Genomic DNA, 21,837 nt, shown 5'->3' on the forward strand with positions numbered 1-21,837 from the left:
GTGCATGAAATCAGCGATTTATTCGGAAGATGGCTATTTTTTTTTAAATTGCCATTAATCTTATTGTCGCATACTTCGTGTCTACTTTACAAAGATGTTTATCGTGTCTCGTACTACACGAAGGCAAATGGACGAAGAATTGGGTTGAGGAAAATGATTGCAACAGGTTTAATATCTTTGTATGCACCACATTGTATTTCACATTAAACTAGTATAACTTTGCATTATAATTTCGAACAGTACATATAGTTATACACATATAATTATGGAATTAATTCTTTCGATAGAGGTACTTTGACTCAGGGCCCAAGCGGCCATAGCCCCCTAATGAGTCGCACGCGTAAACAATATATTACAGAACTCTATCATAAACTATTCAATCAGACAATCAACAAGTCGACGATGTGCATCGGCGTCGTCTAGTAATCAGACGTTAGTCCTTTCCTATTTATAAACGGTAACAATTCAACGATTACACAAACGAAATAATCATTCCATCTCTGACTTAAAAATTATCGGATCGGTACTCGCTGAATCGTTCAATAGAATTTCCAATACGAAAACAATGGTTATAGTTGCAAGCAACGTGACGCGCGACGCATCAGAGGGTTACAGTTATAATTACTTTATATTTATATACACGTTTCCGGAAAATATATGAATATTATGTAAATATATAATGTAAGTATACATATCGATCGAAGATAAAAATATAATTTCAATACGATATACATATTATCTCGCGTAATAACATTCACAAGATTAAAACTCTCCTTAATGGATTTAGGCATTCATGATATGTTAAAGTTCCCTTACACGATAACGATCAACGTTGGAAGTATAATAATTATCCTTTTCTTCCTTGTAACTAGAAATACGATTCCATTTTTTTTTTCTTGTTGGTTTGGTTTTTATTCGTGTGCTTGGACTCTCGATGACTAGCATCAGTGGCGTAGAAACGAGGGTTTGTCCAGATTTTCGCAGCAGGTACTTGACGCATCAGAAAGAGTGTCCGCGATGATGTTTCACATTTTCATAAAACAACCAAAAGATAACACCGCGGCTTCTGATAATAATTACAATTGTAACATTTGCTCTGTCCGTCGTCGACTCAACGACGCGAGTGGATTCATTTAAAGCCACAGTTACGATTAACACCTGCGATTCCCAGAATGATCGAACTTTTCGGTTAGTAATTACAGACAGACATTAGTTAATGTAGCGATTCCCACAAGTATATATATATACACATATAGATATGTATATATATATACAAGTATGTATCTGATAATTACGTTACATTAAACGCTAAGTATTTAATTAACACTTAACAAAGCGACCTCCGAGATTTCAATATTCAAAGGAGCGATTCCCGCGATTTTCTTGACGTGTAGAGCGATTTCCGCGATAAACGTTTAAATCGAGCGACTTTCACATTGAAACGGAAAATCTAGAATACCAGATCTCTACGTATACATACGTGTATTACGTGTATATCTAGAGAATTTCGGAATATACGCTACGCGAAGCAAAAACTTCTTTGATATGTATGTTTTCCAGATTTTCTCCCGGACACGCGTCGAGCGGATCAGCTTGTCCTGAAAATCCACGGTGCGACTTAATTCGCGTAATTATCACGTTAACCGTCACGCGAATTAACATTCCTGCAGACACCGACGAAGCGTTTCTTCGTTCCGTCAAGTTCCCATAGTGTTTTCCCCCTTTTTTCTTTTAAACAGAATACGTTCAATCAATTGGACATCGATTCCGTGGTTCCACGGTCACGCCATGGTTCGCCAATATCCGTCGCTTCCCCGTGAAAAATATTCCTCCTATCTGACCACTGATATCTGTCCGACCTCTTCATTAACCGAGAATCAGCCGAGTGAAAATATATATATATATATATATCCATATATATTCTTTTACTCTGTCTGTGCGTTTGAGTAATTCGAGGAGACATCTTACGAGTAAATTCAGGAAACTCGATTCGAGGATCTGTCAGTTTCTCCCGCGTACAGGGCAAAGCAAACAGGACCGTTTCCCGATGGAGTGACTTCAGTTTCAATTGCTCCGAGAACATCTAGCCCACTAGATCAATTAAACGAAAGATCGGATAGGAATGTCCGACGACAGGGACGAACGGTTGGAACCGTCCTGTACACGGAGCTCGTCGAAGATCGAGCCTAACTATTGGAAACGCGCCCCGCGAATCTTCTCAGTGATATGTATTTCTTCTTACGATACTAAGAGACAGGCTACTCTGATATGTATCATACTTCTCAGTCGCAATGTTAGGAGAAAACCGATCGGAAGGCGTGTTTTGCGTCGCCGATCCTCCCCCAGCCGAGCGGATGATCCCGGTGGGGCAGGGTCGGGAAGCATCGAACGAATCGAGAGGATTTCCGAGTCGACAGGCTTCTTGAATCATAGGAAAAATTATACTAAATCATATCTGCGACAATTAGACGCGATGGGTTTGATTTCATGCGACGCTCCCTCCGTTCACGCCGGCTGAAAAGGAACGACCGGCGAGCGTCTTAGGCGAAGGGGACGCTCTTGAAGTATCGGTTCCCTTGCCCGGTGATCCGTTTCTCACCGGAGGTGTACTGAACGACGGATTTGATCTGGTCCGTCGCGACGGGCCCGATGCACACCAGGGGGTCCTTGAAGTAGGAGCAAACCTGGGGAGAACAAGACAACCTTCTAATAAATTCCACTAAACCACGATCAATCCATTCGCTGTCCGTTCGAATTAACCGATGATCGATCGGAAGATGATTGTCCGCGCGTTCTATGCAATTACCTTAACCTGTTAATCGAGCAGAAACGCAACGTTTATCGTAACGTTTATCGTAACGTTTATTACCGGCGCGGCAACCGCGTCAAATTTGCTTTACTGTTAATTACATCCGCGCGTTTACGAGCGGACAGGCAGCGATAGGATTGACAGACAGGGAGGGATCGAGATGGACGTCAGTACTTTTCTGGGTGTCTGTCGGTGACGTCTTTGCAGCTGACAGCATAGACCGCGGCCGATGTCGCACTCGCTGGACATGTTGCACTCCTCGTCTGGAATCATTCACAGTGGCCGATTAGCACGCTCGAAAGTTATATATATAATCCTCTTTTACGTAAGAGCTTATAATTATCCCTTTGACGTAATCGTTTGTGAGTTGACCTTCTACCGCGGTTGTACCCTTCAGGTGGCGGACGGTGTCGAACCGAGCGTGGGCGGATACTCACTGTAGAGTTTATTCGATGTCACCGGTGGTTGACACGAGCGGGATTCGCTGCCGGGCACCTCGGCGCACATCAAACCAGTTTCGCAGTCGTTGTCCCTCCTGCAGAGCTCGCCCTGCTTCTGCCCGAAATCGAACATGCAGTGTCCGACAACTGGAAACCCCGTCGACTCGTATGAACACCGTTTAAATCGGGAGCGACAAGACAATTAACCCTTTACCTACAGCAAGTCTATTAATAGGATATTCTCGATCTTTGTGCTTTGCTCAAAGGAAGCACGGGAATTTTTACTCAAGATTTCTTGTACGAGATTGCGACTCGATAGATTGAACAATGATCGAGAGATCCTTAATCTTTGATTTTAATAGAATTCTATTACGATTGCGATTATCGGGGATTTGTCGTTGAAGTAACATCGAATGATCTTCCAGAGGTAAAGCGTTAATCGTGGGAAACAGGGGTTGGATGATTACCTCCGTCAACGTTAACGCAAATGGAACCTGGGCAACAGTGCTGATTGGCCGTGCACGTTCTCTCGTAGCACGGCACGTCCGCCAGCTCCTCCAACGATTCCCCATAAGAATTCCCGTAGGCACCGGATAACGGCCGCTTGAATCGAAACGCGAAACGTTAGAATTCCCGACGGCCAGAACGAGACACGCGCGAAGCGCAGTATTTGCAAGGGAACGCGCGAAAGTGGAGCAGGTCATGCTTTGGCTGCCATAACTTCGCGCTTAATGGCCGTTGTACGTGTTGCTGGCAAGTTTTGTGAACACTGCAGTTATTTGATAGGGTGTTTCGCGTTGATAAAGTTACAAGGATTCACGAGATAATCTCCTTTGGACTAATTAAACCCTTCGCTGGCGACACTATAGCTTACATGCACGCGAGCAACGTAATTGGATTGCAGGCGCTTATCGAATGTAGATTTTTATGAGTGAATTTATAAAGATTGATATCGGGCAAACATTCGCTTGGTCTGCAAGCTAAAATTGGATTAAACTCGATGTCTATTTAAGGGAGGGAATTTATCTGAAATTTGATTGTATCTGCCAATCGATGGTATTAAAGATTACACGAATGAGAAGTGAGATAAAATATGAGAAATAATTAACGTTTCTAGCAGTTACGTCAGAGCGCGAGCGATTCTCGAACGATGTTCATCTTGATCACAGCTGACATCGAAACTATCCGAACAAAAGCTTCTCCCGCGAGAATCGTTCGTGACGGGGAGGCGGTTTTCATGCAGCTGTTACGCGAAAATAATATATCGATCGAGCGCCGGCCGTACTGCGGTAAAGTGCAACATTGCGATAAGGAACGCGGTGCTGTGTCATCGTTCTCAAAGATCTCTTTCTTACCTGGTACACTCCCGACTTGTAATCGCTGGAGCCTCCATAGCTGCCGTAGCCGAGGCTCGACACCATTTCCGGGCTGAAACGGTTGAAGAGACCGCCCCATGCATCCACTCCAAAGTACGTCGTGCACGCTAGTGCGACGAAGGCTAATGCAACGCACGTGTGCATATTCGTGACGGACTGACACCGAAGACCTCTGCGAGACAAACAGAGAAATCTGTAAATTGTCTTCGATCGAAAATTTCGAACAACCCTTGAACTCGAGAGGGTTTCGAGGGAGAGGTTTCAAGAGAACCGAATCTGCTTCCAATTGCAATTAATTTTGTAAGATGCTATAAATCCCATAGATTCTCAAGTCATCTCTAAATACCCTTTGCTAACTCTGATCTTCATCAACACAGTATTTTTTTTTAAATATATTAAATATAGATTGATACATATCAAAATTTGAAATGACACAGATTAGTACTCGATCCTTGAAGAAGATTCAAGACTGAACCATGAACCAGGTTATTTCTTCAAAGCGAGTCAAGGTTGAGCGTAATCCCGAATAGAAATAGTCGGGGGCAGTGATTCGATGATAATCATTCTACTCACAACGTTCCGCGTCTAAACCCTACTGCAACTCAGCCGGTTTTTCCCTCTAGGACGATCAGTAAGGACCAGCTGCGTTCCTCGCCAGTTCCAGGGATCAACAAGTCCTCGGTGGAGTTCGCTGGAGGACTGAGTCGGGCCGCGGTAGCATTGGCAATCTATACTTCTACGTCGTTCCGGTTTCCCTAGCAGAAGCTCGCGGAAAGCGGCCCGCGCTTGCGCGACGCCTGACTTTTTTTCTCCCCGACGCACACACATGTGACCTGGGTGACATTTTCTCCATTCAGATTCCTTCGATTGCACGTTTTATTCGTGACGCGTGATAACCTTTTCTCCTTTGTCGATGAAAGCCGATAAGTAGCACACGCAATTTCCCTGCGTCCATTGTCGAGCGGATCATTCACGCTTCGCCCCTGTCACTTTCAGATCAGGCGAACCCTTATCACCGTTTAATTGACGGGACAATAATCTCGTTTATTTCCTTTACATCCCGCGAATATATCTGCGTCGCAGTTAAAAGCTACATACGAATTCTCGAATGGTTCTCGTTCATTTTGTTCGACGGCTTGTTCGTTGGAAGAGGTCCTAGAATTGCGTCGTTGAGGATTTAACCCAGATCTTTTCCACCTCGTTCCGGCGAGAGAGATTCCAGCTGTACGTCGGAACGTCTTCCGGTTACGGTCGTTTAAAAAGAGGTGGCATGGAGAACGCATCCTGTTCCCAGGACACGGCAGCGCCGTTCGACGGGCGCAAGATCGTGTAGGTGTTCAGCTCCGTCCTCGTTGTTCCTGTCGCACCGCCATTGTTTCGGTCTCTCTTGGTCGTATTGATCCGGGGTGTCCTGATGTTCTACTGGCCGGTCGATCCTGCTCCGTGTACAGGGTGTTTCTTAACAGACGGCCGGGACAGGCGAGGAGAAAAGAGGGAGGGAACGATACAAATCGATCTGCCGCTATAATTCATTAAATTCTAGCAATTTTTAATGACGAACGAACCGTCCGCGTGATGCGCAAGGACATAACCCACACGTGTCGCTATTAATTTACATAGAACGACTCTCTCTCGGTTCAACCCTCGCCTATCCGACGATTTAACCGTTTTTTATCCATTTCCGATCGCGAGACTCGATATTCCTCGAGAAAATCTCTCCGGGAAGATTACAAATAGGCTGATCGTGTTTACCTAGATAAAATCACGGTGCACGTTCAACACGCATCCAGAACGCGTGTGCACACGACCACCTGTCCGTGAAAATGCCAGAGTGCCTCGCGTTACTCCTGTAAACGGCTATTTATATTCAGCCGGCGTTCCTCAATGGGCTGGAATCGAAATGAAAACCTCGAAACGGTCGGCGATCGACGGAGGGTCCGACGAATTGGGAAAGGGGAAAATAAAGGAAAATTCGTTGCGTGCCGGTGAATAATACCCTTCGACTGTGTCACGGTGTCACGCAACCGGTCCAGGTGCGCCGAATCGGCCGCGACCCGTTCTTTTTGTCAGTTTCCCGCGTAAACGCGCGCGTGCATCGCGCCGGATGGCTGCGATACCTGGGATTAACTGAACGCGACAGGTTCTCGCCTTTCCGAGAAACTCGATCGCTTGAACTCGGTGGCATTCACACGCGCCGCTCTCTAATTAATAACTATAATAACGGGATGAGCTGCGAAAACGATCAGACATAACTGAGAAAATGTAGCAAAGGGATCGAGGAAAATGAGACGAGACGATGCAGAAAAGTAAGTAGGATGTATATCCAGCAAAGAGAATAACGACGAGCTTTTATGATTAAACTCAAAGGGGACGTCTCGGAGAAAATGGAATTGTGATAAGTAAACGAGAGGAAGAATGCGCCGAGCGCAGGGAAACGTTACTTTGAAGAGTAAACGTGGAAGTAACTTGATTTTCTATCGAACGTCGGCACGAATGTAATTACCGTAAAGGTATGTAAGGTCGTCACATGATCTTTATCGTGCCACGGATCGCTCGTTTCATCCCTTGTTCGCGTGAATCGCGGAGATTTCGTTAATCTAATATTCCAAGCGAGCGACGGTTCGCCTGCGTGATCGCCGCGCGACAGTGGGGTAGGAGTAAAAATAGACCGTTATCTTGTATAAAAATGAGTTTAATAAATAACAGCTAACAACGAAATAAATAAGGCTCGCAACACGTGATTGCATACATATAGTACGGCTGAGTACCAAACCGGCCGACAATCCGTTCGGATTTATTCTCGACCTCTGCGCGATCGATCGATTCGTCGAGGAGTGCGAACGATAAACGAACGGGAACGGGACTAACGAAAGATCCGAACGTTCACCATGCGATACTTCCAGCAACCAAGACAAATTATCCCAGCAATTACAGTAGCCGCCAGCTAATTTTTGATTTTCTATTTAACAGTTCCGTCGTTTACCATTTAAACTCCTCGTTTATCTGGACAGGTCTCAGCTCGTTAACCCGTTAACTGGGGCAGAGGAGTGAACTCTCGTCATTTGTACAGTTAACAGATTAATAGAATTAAGCCCATGAAAATCTCCGTCGAGATCTTTGATCCACATACGAAGCTCGCCTGTTCGGCGGCTGGTGCGCAGGTACCCACGTACGTATATGTACACGGAACACACGACACGTTCGATGGTTCGGGCGCACGTGAGAGGTGCATCTCGTTTCCGTGCGGCGAATCCGTTGACGGGTTACGATACTATTTCGAAATTCAAATAAACGACCATTCCCTCGGGTTGCTCGGCACGCCGTCTCCCTTCGCACTGGTTATTTAAAGTCGGAAATAGTATTCAGAACGGTCCGGTGCTCGTTCGATTTTAGTCCCATTGATCGACGCGTCCTCGATCGATCCCGAAGGAAATAAATTAGTCTTCCTTTGTACAATTTATACAAGCGGCACTCGAGTCGTCGGTGCCGTCGCGACCGTCCCGCCGCCGGGGACGTCCCTCAGTTCCCTAATCCTCTGGTCCCGGTAACACCCTGCAGCCAGGGCTTGAAGTAGGTGGTCCTCATGTAGACGCCGGGCAGATAAGGCGCGGCGCATTTGATCCCGTGCGACACCGTGCCCACCAAAAACCATCGTCCGTCCGGTCGCTGCATCACCAACGGACCGCCGCTGTCACCCTGAGGAACGACAGGCGGCTTGACGCACCGTTCAATTTCAAGAAACGGATAACGGCATCCCGATTTCCTTTGCCGCGCGAGCGAGGAACGAATGAATTACGAAGCCGCTTAATAACACGAAGAAGTAGCAAGTAGAGTGCGGTTCGCGATGCAAATGCAGATTTCTACGGACTAATTTCCTGAGAATGGAATTAATCAGGAGTTCACCCGAGATCCTCTGTCGCGTGTAAAACGGATGAAACGTTCACTCGCGAGGCTATCTTAATCCTCGTTGTTCGTGATACGCGAACGTGACCGTTTCACGAGCATGGTGTAAACGCGGAATTCACTGAATTTTGATCATCGCGCACGCTATAAACGCATAAAATCCGCGGCCAAGTAATAAGCTAATGGGGTTCCCGGCGGGAAATTTAATTACTCTATAAATACCTCGCAGGAGTCCTTCTGCCCAGTGGCGTATCCTGCGCAGAGGAAGCTATCGAGGATCAGCTTGGAATGGCCGGCTGTCTGGAACATCTCCTGGCAAACGGAATTCTTTATTATGGGCACCTGGACCTCTTGGAGAGTCGATGGTACACCGCCGTCTGTAAATTAATATCGTTTCATAAAATCACCGATCTTTTAAGTAATCCCTTCTGTATAGCTATTACCAGCGTGGAATAAGAGATCTACTCACTGTACTTCAATCGTCCCCAGCCAGTAACAGTGGCCATTCTGCCCGTATAATCGATGCCGTCTTCCGGCATACAGATCGGCACGATATGATCGTCGAACACGATCGGCGATTCCAACTCCAGAAGAGCCAGATCATTCTCGAAAGTCGCCGGATCGTAGCCCCTGTTCACGATCACGCGTCGAACGTTCCTTGTCATGCTGCGTTTGTCTTCCAGCTCGCCGGAGAGATCGTACTCTCCGAAAACGGCCACTAGAGTCGCTAGGAATCTGCAGAGAATTCAGCGACAATTGATTTTCATCCTTCAAAATACTATAGAGAAACACTCCGAGTATATCGAAATCTAATTTATACCCTGGTTGACAGTGAGCAGCGGTCACGACGTATTTATCCGTGATCAGAACGCCTCCGCACTTGTTCTTCGTGAAGAGGCCCAGCCAGGTAGCTTCTCGGATCAGAACTTGCCACGGCCATTTTCCGAAATACGCGCTTTTGCCTCCGACGATTTTCCCTTCTCTAGCTAGAGGCCTTATTCCACATTCTGTAGAACAAATGTTGACGATAATTAATCAGAAATTAGATGTGGAATATATATTAATCCTTTGCCTTGCAATATCGTGTCAGAGGCGAACATTTCTAATATAGTTTAACAAACATAAATATCATTGAGTTAAGTTTAAATGCAACATTATTGTCCTTGTCAACAATTTGTATGGTTCATACTAAATCTAGAAAGAGCATAGAATCTTTTACTAGTACATCATTAACGATAAATAGTCCTAACGAATGCACCTATGAAATTAATTCACAAGGCAAGGGGTCAGAGGCTTCATAACGGAGCTACCTTTTGGAATCACGGAGTATCTTAATCACAGAATCTTTTCACACAGATTCTACGGTACTTACGCGCGCGTAGGTCCGTGGAAGATGGCGTTTGCGAGGTGGTCGTCGTCTCGACCGCAGTGGACGGACTAGCTTCCTCCTCTTCCAGAACAACTGCTTCCGTGCTGGTAGCCGGGGTTGTGGTAGGTCTTCTGGTCGGCCTGGTGCGTTTCGTCGTGACCTGAGGCTTTTTCGTGGTAACCCCGGACAGTGTGGTCGGCTTTGGTCTCGGAGTTGTCAGTTTCGTGGGACGAACTGGCCTTTCAGTCGCCGACGGTTTCGCTGGAGTTGGTCTGCTCGTTGGTCTCTTCGTGGTCGCTGGTCTCCTTGTCGTACTCAGCGAAGGCTTAGCCGTGGACGCTGGTCTCCTCACTGGTTTCTTGGTAGTAGCCGCTGGCCTCTTGGTAGTAGTCGACGGAGCCGCCAACGTCGTGTTCGCGCGATTGTAGACGATATCCTTGAGATCCTGCGGAAGAACAGAAACCTTAATCTCCATCCTGAAATCTATCTAGACTAAAAGATCGTTTCACGTACTTGAAAATTGCCTTGCAGACTCTGCACAATCTTGTTCACGAACGTGTCCACCTTGTTCGTCAGCACGTCGTCCTCGATGAACGTCGGAGTCGGTATATCGTTCTCGCCGACTATCTCGATCTCGGGATAGCCCGTGTTGTTAAAGGTTTCGACGATAGTCGGTTTCTCCTGCTGCGAAGTGGGCGCGGAGATGTTCAAGTTCGGGTTTCGAACCGGCGGGAAGTTGATCAGATCGTCGGGGGCAGGCGTGTCGTCCTCGCAATGGGGAACTGGCGTTGTCGGTTTGATTTTCACCGTCGTTGAGACGCTGGTGTCTTTCACGAACACAGTGTTGACTGGCGTTAAATTCTCCTCGGGGTAAAGCAGCGATTGCGTGGACGGTTTCAAGGAGAAGCTTGGTTTATCTGACCAGGGAGTCAGCGTCGTCCAAATGGTCGGCCTTTTGGTCACTTTCACGGAGATCAATTCGTTTTCGGTGACAGGCTCGGTGCTGTAGTTGTTGCTGACTGTCGGCTTGGAAGTGGTTCCATCTTTCAGGTTCACGCTGAAGAAACTCGTCGAGACGACGTTGTTGGTAGCCACGTTTGAAATCACTGTGCTGATGTTGTGAGTTATAGTCGTAGAGACGCTAGGCTTCTTCGTAGTCAGAGGCTTCAGCGATCCAGTCGTGGGCTTGACTATCGTAGTAGTGGGTTTGATAGTCTCAGGCTTCCTCGTCACCAGTTTCTGAGTAGTCTCTGTGGAGATTTCCGTTTCGAATGGTCCTAGGACTATCACTGTAGGAGCTGGGGGGTTGGTCGTCGTCTTGGAAGTGTAGCTGAAGCTGCTGGACTGGGTAGACGGCCTCGAATAGTGTGTGTTGGTAGTCGGATACGTGGAGTAGCTCGTCTCTGTTGGAACTGTTTCGTAGTTGTAATAATTCGATGTGTGCACTGGTTTGTAAAAGATGTAAGGGAAAGTTTGGGTAGTGATCGGCGCAGGAGTCGAGGTCTTCGTCGTGGAGATTCTGACCAAGGACGGCTTCGAGGTTTCGTCTATGCTGACCCACTTGTTGATAGACGAATTCGGGGTTTGAATCGTGGTGCCCGAGCCGGGCTTCGTGTTGTTTAAAATGGAAATTATGTGATTGATCGCTATTTCCTCTTTATCCGCCAAGTCGTCCTTCTTGATTCCCGACGGAGTGTTGTAAGTTATCGTCGGCACTTTAACCAGGTCATCTTTCGAGTCGCTCAGAGTAGTCATCGGCGTGGTAGTCTTCTCGCTCCCGAAACCAGTCGCCTGAACATTCTTCGTGGACACTCTTTCCTCTATCGTGCTAGCCTTCTCGAAGACATCGGTCTCCATCGAGGGAGGAGTGGTGGTGAATCTCTGCGTATTGCTGTACATCTGCGTGATCGCCGGTGCTTTCGTCATGGAAGACGTGGCGAACTTGTGGTCGTAGCTGGAGGATCCGTATTGATCAGGGAACTTGACCCACTCAGTCGCAGGATTGCCCTGATACGTACCGCCGTACGAAGGCTTCTTTTTGGTAGTCGCAACCGTGAAGCCCTCGGTCACCTTCGGCCTCTGGGTAGTCTCGGTCACCCTCCTCCTCTCGGTGCTGGACTCGGTGCTCGGCTTGAACAAGTCGTCGGGATTATAAGTCTCGTTCAAAGTGGTGCCGTTCTCGTTCAAAAGTATCGTGTCAGCGGAACTGTGATTGCTCTGACCCAGTCCTTGCGAGAACAACGCGGGCAGCTGGTCAACCGGATCGGCGATCTGCAGAATCTGATCAGGGCTGAGCAGGGTAGTGACTGGATTAACCGCGCCGCCGGCCTGGTGATGCTGGATGTCGTTGTTCGAGTCGGTATGACTGAGCAACCCGGGCAACGACAGTTCGTCCAAAATGTTGTGCTGACCTAGTAGAATCGAGAAGTCCTCCTCCAGGTGACTGATGTCCGGTTGGACAGGTATCTGCGGCTTCTCCGCGTTCTGAATGGTGTCCATGATGTGCGAGCTGGAGGGTCTCGCGGTGGTTGACGGTGCATTGTACGTGGAGATCTTCGTGTAGGAGGTGCCGTCGTGGCTGAGATAGTTGCCAGGCGTCTCGGTCTTCACAGTGTTGTCCTGGTACACCGTCATCCCGAGCGGAGTGCCGTCCGAATTTAACAGGATAGGAATATCTGGCACGTGATCGATTTCGTGCACGCTGAATATTTCATCGCCGCCTGGGATCTTCTCGTGGGTATTACCCAGAGCCGAGTTCTTCGACGGCAACTGACAGCACGCTCCGAACAGGAACCCGTCCATGCAGGCGCCCACCACTTGCCCGTTCCGTTGCGAGCACTCGTAATTGAACATGCATATCGCCGGGTCGCTCGATTTGATGCGCGACGGTAACGTGGGCTGGCAGACTTTTGGCAGTATCCTGTAGCCGCCGAAAAATCTTTTTCCTACAGGGCAGAATAAATCGGTTTACCTTGTTTGTCTCTTACGAAGCAGGATAATCGATGCGAGGTATTCATGAAAAGAGGTTGGATAAAAATTCTCAGGTATAAAGGGCTAGAGGCGGATAGAGAATAACGTTTGATTCACGATTCGGGTTTAACCTCGATCCTCGCAGCAGGGTACCACGCGTACTACTTTCGAACTGTTCCCCGGCCTTTCGAAAATTGATTCATCTATCGCGGTAGAATGTTTCAACAATACTCTACACGAGAGAAGCGGCATACTTTGATTAACTCTGATAATATTCCCCGGCCTATGTGGACTCGATCATCCGCGATCAGTTCATCCGTGTCCCAACGACTGCTCATCAGCGCGCAGTGTTGATTTTGCGCCGCGACGCGTGTTAATTAACTTCGACCGACGCGTGCATTCGATGTCGTTCCGAAGAATAGCGGTGTTCGCCGCGGAGACAAGGCTTCGTTATCCCGAGCAAAGTGGCAATTAGTAGCAAGCCTGCATACAACGGTCCGACGTCGGACGAGTTGAAAACGAAACGAGTTGACTGGACGAGTCCGGTATTCGGCCGGTCAAGCGTGGTTTCACACAGGAATCGGGGACGCTTGCCCCGAATTCCGTGCCTGGCCCGCGGCGGGGATCGGTTGTTCAACTTTCGTCGATCGCTGATTAGCGTAAACCGTGGGATTCATTATCGTCAATCCTCCACGTTTCGTGAATGTGTTTAGTAAAGGTGTGCGAGGCATTGAATCTACTCAGTTGGCTTTCGAAGGTATTTCGAGGCTCGAAAGTACTAGGATTTGTGAGAATTCCAAGATTCTTATATTCTTCAAATATGTTGCACTGGATATACTCAACAACTTTCATGTATCTTTTTCGATAATTTCAAACATCTTAGCAAAAGAACTTTCCTATAATCCGAAAACGACGCAAGAAAACTTTCTGCATCCAATACCTTTTGTAACTTCATTGTTTCATACGATAAAACTCTGGAATATTCCAGACACCATGGTTGAATTCAGCAAAGCTATCCCCAAAGACTAATTTCAAGATATCTCCGGGATCTCGCTATGTTACCAGCGTTTAGGCACATGTTTCTTTTTTCTCGCCGGCCACCACGTCGACTATTTACCGTGATCGGTTCTGGTTAGGTGACCGAGGCATACGCGAGCAAGCATGTAGGCTCTGCACGTGCTTCCTTATATGCCTGCATACTGCCGATACAATGACCTACTCCGCGAATCGTATACGCAGCGCTTGACACGGGTACTTCCAGTGTTCCACATAATTTTTCTCTCTTTTTTCGTTCCCCCAATTTTCGCGTGCCGCTCGAAGTTTCGGCCGAGGAGATCGCGATCACCAGCGCCGAGCGGATATCGCTTAGGATCCGTCCAGCCGATCGAGATCGAATCGGAAAGGTTCCTTAAAGCGTGGTTACAAATGAAACGATTAAATCACTGGCAATTAAATAGAATCGGTCAGCTGATCCGTTATCGTCGTTGCTGCGTGAAGTACGAAGTAGCGCAACTGGTAAACTCCAACAATTTTTCAGGAAACATGGCCGCTGACCCGGCCGCGAAACCGTTCCTGGGTTAGCCTTCATGCCGCTTTTTTCCCCCGGTAACGCGCTCGCGTTACTTTTTAATGCAGATTTCATGTCCGGCTCCTTAACGATGTTTCCCTCGAACATCCGACATCCCATTTTTCTTCTTTTTTTTTTAATGACAGCCGTGAAATTTTACCGGGACCATTAATTGTCTTACTTTCTCGCTGGAATTAGATAGAATCTTTCTAACTGCTGGCAATCATACTTCGAGCGCGAGAAAATTAAAAAATTATTACCCGTTGGAAACGAGAAATTCAGCGGTTCCGACAACGGCTGTTAGCTTGTTCATGTTTGAATAAAATCGTAAAGTGGCGCGATCGTTCTGAGTCAACTGGGGAACGCGTACAGCAGCCCGACAGAAAGGTTCGCTCGTGTGTTATTTCGTTACAGGTGTTGCGTGCCGGAAAAATGTGTAACCACGGGCTCTAATCGCTGAACCGAGTGGGCGGACGCGAGAGGTTCGCGAACGCACCTGTATCGATTCCGAGGCGTGTTGAGTAAGTCTGGAGCCGCGTTATCGCGATTAGAATAATAAGAGAATCGCGTGACGTTTGACAAACGGCCGCGGATTTCGTCGAACGCCGCTCGGATCGACGTTCCAGCAGCGGCGCTCTGGAAGCGAGTTATAATCGAGAGCCCGCCGGTGTTCATTAAAAGTTTCGCCCGCGTATCCAGTATCTCGTTAAATTCCCATGCTACCTGGAAAAGCGCACGTGAATTTTCTAACCCCATCATCCGACCATGTTTACGAACACCGTGTGGGACGGGGAAACTTTTTTAATGAATCTCGCTGGAGGAAACGCGTTCCTCGCGGGAAATCGTTAATGGAAAGTTTGATAATTCATTTATTTAACGAATCACCGTCGCCGGTGGCATTTCGATGATTAGATTCGACAAATCATAGGCTCTGTCCAATCCTGACTGCAATTAGAAGTGTTTACCTCTAACGATCGTAACAGAATTTTTATTGTACATTTTACCATTGGTCGAAGTGATTTTCACATGACTCCACGCACTTCTCTCAACCAATTTCATTATATACCCTTTAGTTAATTACAATTATATCAAATGCAATTGTAAGACGGCAACAATACAATCGGTGAGATCGGAAATACCAGTCAGCTTCGTTCAACGGGTCAGGACATCAACGAGAGGACATTTACATTCAATTATACATTCTCATCCCTGAAAACTGGCTCACACATTTCCCGATGTCGCCGATCCGAGCGACCGTCACGGAAACCAGAATTCCTTGCTCCATTTCAAATGAAGATAATCGTTCCCCACGCAACTGTTCCCCTCCTAATAGAGGGCTACCGGCTAACAGTCTTCCTCGCTCCTGTTCAGTTATTCGCCTATTTGTATATATACCGCAAGAAAGCCTCGCCAATAAGTCCACTGGCAGATCCCAGACGAAACGCCCCCCCTTAATCTCTTTTCCTTATTCCGTCCTCCTTCCGCAACATTTTATGCCGCTTCGCAACCAGTGAAACGTCGTCAGGAACGTGTAACCACGTTGCATTTCAACTTCGATATGCATCAACCTTAATACATCACTATATTTCGCACCGAGCCGCGCAGCTCTTAGCGTTGCAACTACGCTTCCGCCGCCCAGCCGTGGAAATCGAAGGAAAATGTCGCGGGTCAAGGAAAAGTCCCGTTTCCCGCGGAGTGTGTGCAACGCGACGCGACGGTGGTTCCGCGTGGATCGCGCGCGAATTGTTTGCCCTGGCGGTAATTGCGCGTGTCAACACGCGCGTTCCCACGCGCGTGCCGGCTCGACCAAAGTTTTCCCAGCGTCCCCGGAACACCCAGAGCGATTCCGTGAATTATTATCCGCGGAGCCGTGATTCGTCGTCGTCGCCGGGTTTCACGACTGAGAATGGAAGCGGCGGCGGCGGCGGCGGCGGCGGCGTCACGCACACGATCTTGAACTCTCGCGCGTACGCGGTTTGACTTTTCAGGACCGCGCGAACCCAACACTGACACCGAATTCCACTTACGTCTCACTTCCTTTCGAAAGTCGCGAATTCCATCGCGGTGCCGAGCAGCAGCGAGTCAGTCGCGCCGTCCGTCCGTCCGTCTCGCAGGCCCTGAACCCGCGTTCCCAATGCCGCGACGCGACGCGACGCGGAAATTTCTGATTATTCCCTCGCGGCTGACACACATACCGCGCTCGGATCGGCCGATCCGCGGACTGAATTCGAAGGAAAACGCTCGCGGAATTCCGCGCGAGCGCGGGTTTCGGGACGGACGAACCCGAGCCGACCGAATGGGAGCAGCATTAATGATCCTGAAAGAATCCCACCGCGAGATGATCAACCCGATGATCGACGTTTCTGGGTTTACGGCGGGACGTGCGTCACAGGCCTCGGCCACCACTTTCACGGTTTCGTTTCTATGGTGGCCGTGCACTATTGTACGCGGCTGCCGAGATTTACGATAAAATACATTTGCATCGGATTCTGTTTGTCTCTTTGTATCGAATTAGATTTTCTTCGAGGTGAATCGAGGCTTTAGTGTTTGATAATAGCTGTTGACGTGAGAATTGAATCGAAGTGTTTTAGAGCTGCTGTAATTTTTATGGTATTATTTTAGACATTTTCCATCGCATAGAAAATGTATTCATCAGGATCGAGGAGCGCGAGTTCAATTTCATCCCGCTGAATAAGAGCGGAAAGTTCATCTGCTCGACGAATTGGACTTTTTCCATGCCGCGGAAATGGAAAAGTTAAAGGTCACGCGTTCTGGTTCGGTTTCATTACTCCGGGGCATTGGTGCAATTGTTAATCGAGGAAGACGAGCGGACTCGTTACCTTTCTTGCGTCTTTGAATATCCTCGCCGTTTCACGGTACACCACTTATCGTTTCTTGCCGATTCGAGGGAGTTGTCCGATTAAAAAGGAAAACCGCGCGAGGCTAGACGGTGCGCGGGTTATCGAGAGGCACGCTCCGTTACGCAATGTAATTGTTACCTGCAGCCTGGGCGACGTAAGAGTGCGAAATGACGGACGTCGAAGAAAGGATGACGAGGAGTAATTGGACACTCTTCCCGGCAGCCATCTGAAACAAAAAAATAACAGAGATATTGTTCGCCGGTGGAAATTGTCGGTCGCGCGAACGCCCGCCGGGTAATTAGCCTACATTTCGCGGCAGCGATTTGAATGAACGGAGGCTGGAACGTTGCTCGACGTTACTTTTACAGCGACCGCCGGCATTCTGCGGCGAGGAGAATGGCGAGTACATTAATCGTCCTTTCAAATCTGCTCATATTATATGCGCCATGTTCGGTAACGGTACAGGAATATCTCGGCTCCGCGCCACGGGGATTCAATTACAAATCAATTCTTTGTGCCGCCGCCAGGTGATCCAGACGAGGAATCGTTGAAAAGGAAAGAGGAAAATTCCTCGTTGATTGTACAGAGAAATCACGGTAATAGGAACAACCCTGGTATCGAATTATTCCTCAAGCTTCAACGAACGAAACACACTATCTACCAATCGAAAAACGAATCCTCAATTTTTCCCTAAACCTAGCAATCTACACTCATCGATAATCTACAATAAAACGTGTAAACTTCTCGGATATGATCTAGCTCTGGAAATAGTCTCCTAGAAACAAGATAAACTATCGTTACAGCTGATCTGCGTCGTTACATCGGTGTTAAGCAGCTTCATCAATTTTTCTTCGATCGAAATCTGGTTTCACGGGTAAATATTCGCGTGAAAACGAGATGCGCGAGTCCATTAATTAACCGGCTCCCACGTAGACTAGGGGGGGAAGAGATGCTAAGCGCGATTCGAGGAATCGATCGAGGTCCACCTGCGCGTTTCACCGGTCCCGCGGCTCCGGCGTGATTATCTCACGATACCTGGCGAGATTTACGCGGTCGCGCGCACGTGTGCCCGTCGAAGGTGAGCACACGCTACACACGGTGTCCCTACGCGCACCGAAATCCCGTTACCAGCCAGTCCAGAGGCGTTCCACGGATTCGCCGGCTCCGCGATGCTAAACAGAGGAGCGAGAACGATGACGGCGTGGAACGACCGGGCAACATTAACCCGCGGGGAAGCCGGCCGGCCGTGAGAAAGACGAAGAGAGCGAGTGGCTGATCAGCGTTGCTTCACGAAGACACCGGTAACCCAGTTACCAATTCCCCCGTCGCCGCTTCTATCCTCCCCCGTTCCCCTGACCTTCTTAAGAATGAGCTGCTCGAATCATCCTCTAACCATCAACGAATCAATCCTTCGAACGTGCTTCCCTTTCTTGCCGCCGGTGTGATTAGCGACGGAGTTACATTTTCTCTGTGGCTCTCCTTATTCGATTGAACGTAATTGCGTGATTAAGCCTATTAAGCGAATTCTTTCGTAGAGACTTTTCAGACATTTTCCATGAGTTCCTTGGGAATTGGTAGATCTTCTCTTTCCGTTGCTCGATGAAATTTACAAAGGAGAGGTTGATTGGAAAAGGTGGCTTGATATTCGAAGGAACGGTTGTTATTTAATCTCGTTCACTTAGAGGTTGCTCGGCACTGTTCAGCGAGCACGTTAAAACTGACTCGAGACTGACTGTCCATTATCTGGTGTTTGCTAAACAATTCACGGATTTTTTCACGGGCTCGCGTACTTGAGCGACTCGTTCTCTCCGGAGCTCGTCACAGAATCCACGGGCCGATGCAGGTACCGTTACCGTTAATTATCAATTCCTCGTTCGCCGTGCGTTTTTCCTCTTCTCCTTTCTCGTTCGGTAGCAAAACGCTATTACTCGCACGCAACGGGCGACGCTACACGCGCGTCGGCCGCGACAGTTCAATGGAGCAGTAAAAATGAAATTCGCTTTAAAATCGTTCATCGTTGCTGGTGTCACGCGAACGCCATAGAAAGTCCATTGTTCCCGGCGGTAATAACGACGGATTGTTACGGCGAACATATCCGTGACCACGGCGGACGAGGTAAAAGGAAAACGAGCGAATAAAATAAATCTACTGTTACAGCATCGTTTCACGGCGTCGTTCGATCTGTCGTTAACACGCCAGCAATCTGTCTATTAATCGGTTATTAACAAAACAAACGTCCAGACCCGCGACGATCGAGATTCCAACACTCGCGCGGACGGCCGACCGTATCTGTTTATCTGTTACACGGTCAGAAGTTAATTAAACTCCCTTGTTCCGTTCGATGGGTGAATCATCGATAAGAGGATCGTGGGAGCGTCGCTCCGTTGATAATGCGCCGGCCGTCCTTCCCTTTCGTTCGGTTGTCATTTCGCGCGCGATACGAGGCGGGCCGCACACGCGCGAACACGCGGAAGTCACTTTCCTTCGGACCGTGTATTCCGTTCCTCTCTTTCCTCCTCTCTTTCCCCTTTTTCCTCCTCCCTTTCCCTCTTTACCACCGCGGCATTCGGTTTCAGGCAGCTCCGATCGCGACAAAAACCGAGCCGGCTGAAGACGATCGTAATTATCGCGAACGATCCGCTCGTTGCTCGCGGAATGGATGGCAGTTACTACGCGGAGGAAGTCACGGCCGGCGCGGTAATAGCTCTAATGAGACGGCTGCTTGCCACTGTTCCATCTTGAGCCAAATTCTGAAACGACCCTTCGGTGAGTTCCATCGCTTTTTCCGTCGCAGCCTCCGCCGAAGAGAAATTGCGCGTCGAATCTCGATGAACGAACTCAGGGGTTAATTCGATGATTAATTTACTGGAATATCTTCCAGGTGGATTTACATTGGGAATTGACGCTGTCGTGTTCTGACGATTCGACGCGTTGACTGTCACGAGAATTCGGAGTGCTTTGTATATTACATATTCTTTTGTAACATCGATAATAGTAGAATTAATTAATCATGATTTGATACCATAGTTCTTGAGTTGTAGTATCATCTACTTGGGTGACTAGATATTTTCATTCGATATCAGGCTTTTTGTTGTAATTGTTCTTAAGCAATTTCAGAGCTCCGGCGACCATCGCGATCGATGCGTTGAAAGTTTGATAGACGCGTGGGTGGAGCGCTACAGTTTTTCGGATAATCGGTTCCGAGGCAGCGGATAGACGGCTCTCTTGGTGGAATTTCACGGGGATAGGAGCACGCAAACGCGCTTCCGCGGATAAATCTAAAAGGTAAAACGGGTTCCGCGTATGAAAGCGCGGATAAAGCGAAACACTGTAGTAATAAATTGAAACTGAAGCTCGAGGGAGGTTTCCAGCCGGTCGGCGTGCACGCGGACCCCGGTTACCCGTTATTCGACGCGAATTTTACGTGTTTCCTCTAAAACCGTTCGCGGTACGTGTCGGTAGTTAAAGGCCGCGGATAACCGGACGCTTGTAAACGAACGGCGAGAGCGGTATTTACGGGACAGAATTCCGAAAATTGCGAGGAAATGTCTGACGTAAATCCGAGGAACGCCGGAGAGGCATGCCAGCGAGATTGAACGCTGATAGAGAGATAGAATTTATCGATGAATCGTTTCATTAAGCAGAAAGAATGGAAGCCTTTTCTGTTATCTATTCGAGCCGGGAGTATATAGCGCGCCGCAACAATGGCGGAGCCTCTCGAGCCGCGTCTCCCGTGAGTATTCGATGAATCGCCGCGTCTTCGAATGACGCAGCTGTAACCTCGCGCATTCTTCTCCTGTTCGACGATTCTTGGACTGCAGATGTTACGCATTGACGAAATTCCTTCGAATTCTAATTACTATTCGATTGAAATCCCCAACGAAGGAACGAAACGTCTGCTCGACTCTTTTAACCCCTTGCTATAACGTTTGAACCTCGCGCAGAAGATTCTAAATAGAACTAAACGAACAGAAATTTTACTAACTTCCCGTGGATTCCAATGAAATATTATTCTCCTCTTATCAATTCACACTTCGTTTCTCAATAAATTATTCACAACACAGTTCATCGATCACACTTAAGAAACGAACCCGAATGCATTGATTAATATCGAACCCCTACATGAATATCCACAAACACCAATTTTCAAAATCGAAACCATAGAAAGAAAATATCTATCAACACGTTAGAACACTCAGCTCTATCTAATCTACCAAAAGAAGCATCGAACTTCCAAGACGTAACATCGACCACGATCAAACATCGATCTCAAACTCAACGATCTCATTCGTCGAGCCCATGCTTCAGCGTCGCGCCGCTCAAGCAGATCCGCGGAGTTTCCTCGTGTCCGTCCGTCCAGTTCCGCGGACAATGCATCGCAGAAGCGGAAAGGAATTCCGTGCAATATTTAACGGGTGGTCTGATGCGTTCGGAAAGGGGACACCGTGTATGCTCACGAGGGGCCCGGACACGGTCACGATCTCGGTGCCCGTGGCTCGCGCGCCGGGAGGAAAGAGTCAAAGAGTAGAGACTGCCTCGAAA

General features: G+C 48.1%; 2 protein-coding genes across 2 annotated transcripts; both read right to left on the reverse strand.

The window, feature by feature from the left end:
• Window positions 1-173: 173 nt before the first annotated feature.
• Window positions 174-5,368, reverse strand: spab (space blanket). Its single transcript, XM_031980095.2, has 6 exons — window positions 5,199-5,368; window positions 4,605-4,797; window positions 3,717-3,852; window positions 3,247-3,396; window positions 2,984-3,072; window positions 174-2,684 (listed from the first exon to the last, which is right to left on the reverse strand). The coding sequence occupies exons 2-6, from the start codon at window positions 4,767-4,769 to the stop codon at window positions 2,541-2,543; spliced, it is 684 nt and encodes a 227-aa protein (XP_031835955.1). The 5' UTR covers window positions 4,770-4,797; window positions 5,199-5,368; the 3' UTR covers window positions 174-2,540.
• A 2,776-nt stretch (window positions 5,369-8,144) lies between these two features.
• Window positions 8,145-18,492, reverse strand: flz (transmembrane serine protease filzig). The gene is made up of 8 exons (XM_031980142.2): window positions 18,424-18,492; window positions 17,434-17,521; window positions 10,411-12,842; window positions 9,901-10,342; window positions 9,349-9,535; window positions 8,998-9,263; window positions 8,751-8,905; window positions 8,145-8,321 (listed from the first exon to the last, which is right to left on the reverse strand). The coding sequence occupies exons 2-8, from the start codon at window positions 17,519-17,521 to the stop codon at window positions 8,145-8,147; spliced, it is 3,747 nt and encodes a 1,248-aa protein (XP_031836002.2). The 5' UTR covers window positions 18,424-18,492.
• Window positions 18,493-21,837: the final 3,345 nt, after the last annotated feature.

Source organism: Nomia melanderi, chromosome 1 (genome assembly GCF_051020985.1).
Source record: "Nomia melanderi isolate GNS246 chromosome 1, iyNomMela1, whole genome shotgun sequence".
Classification (NCBI taxonomy): Eukaryota; Metazoa; Arthropoda; class Insecta; order Hymenoptera; family Halictidae; genus Nomia; species Nomia melanderi.

Excerpts from the sequence above, each read along its gene's own strand:
- spab (XM_031980095.2), bottom strand. The coding sequence starts at position 4,769 with ATGCACACGTGCGTTGCATTAGCCTTCGTCGCACTAGCGTGCACGACG. Across the intron at positions 3,397-3,716 it reads TTGCGTTAACGTTGACGGAG|TTGTCGGACACTGCATGTTC; the intron begins GTAATCATCCAA and ends CGGGGTTTCCAG. Across the intron at positions 2,685-2,983 it reads ACCGACAGACACCCAGAAAA|GTTTGCTCCTACTTCAAGGA; the intron begins GTACTGACGTCC and ends TGTTCTCCCCAG.
- flz (XM_031980142.2), bottom strand. The coding sequence starts at position 17,521 with ATGGCTGCCGGGAAGAGTGTCCAATTACTCCTCGTCATCCTTTCTTCG. Across the intron at positions 12,843-17,433 it reads TTACGTCGCCCAGGCTGCAG|GAAAAAGATTTTTCGGCGGC; the intron begins GTAACAATTACA and ends TCTGCCCTGTAG. Across the intron at positions 8,906-8,997 it reads CTGGGGACGATTGAAGTACA|ACGGCGGTGTACCATCGACT; the intron begins GTGAGTAGATCT and ends ATTAATTTACAG.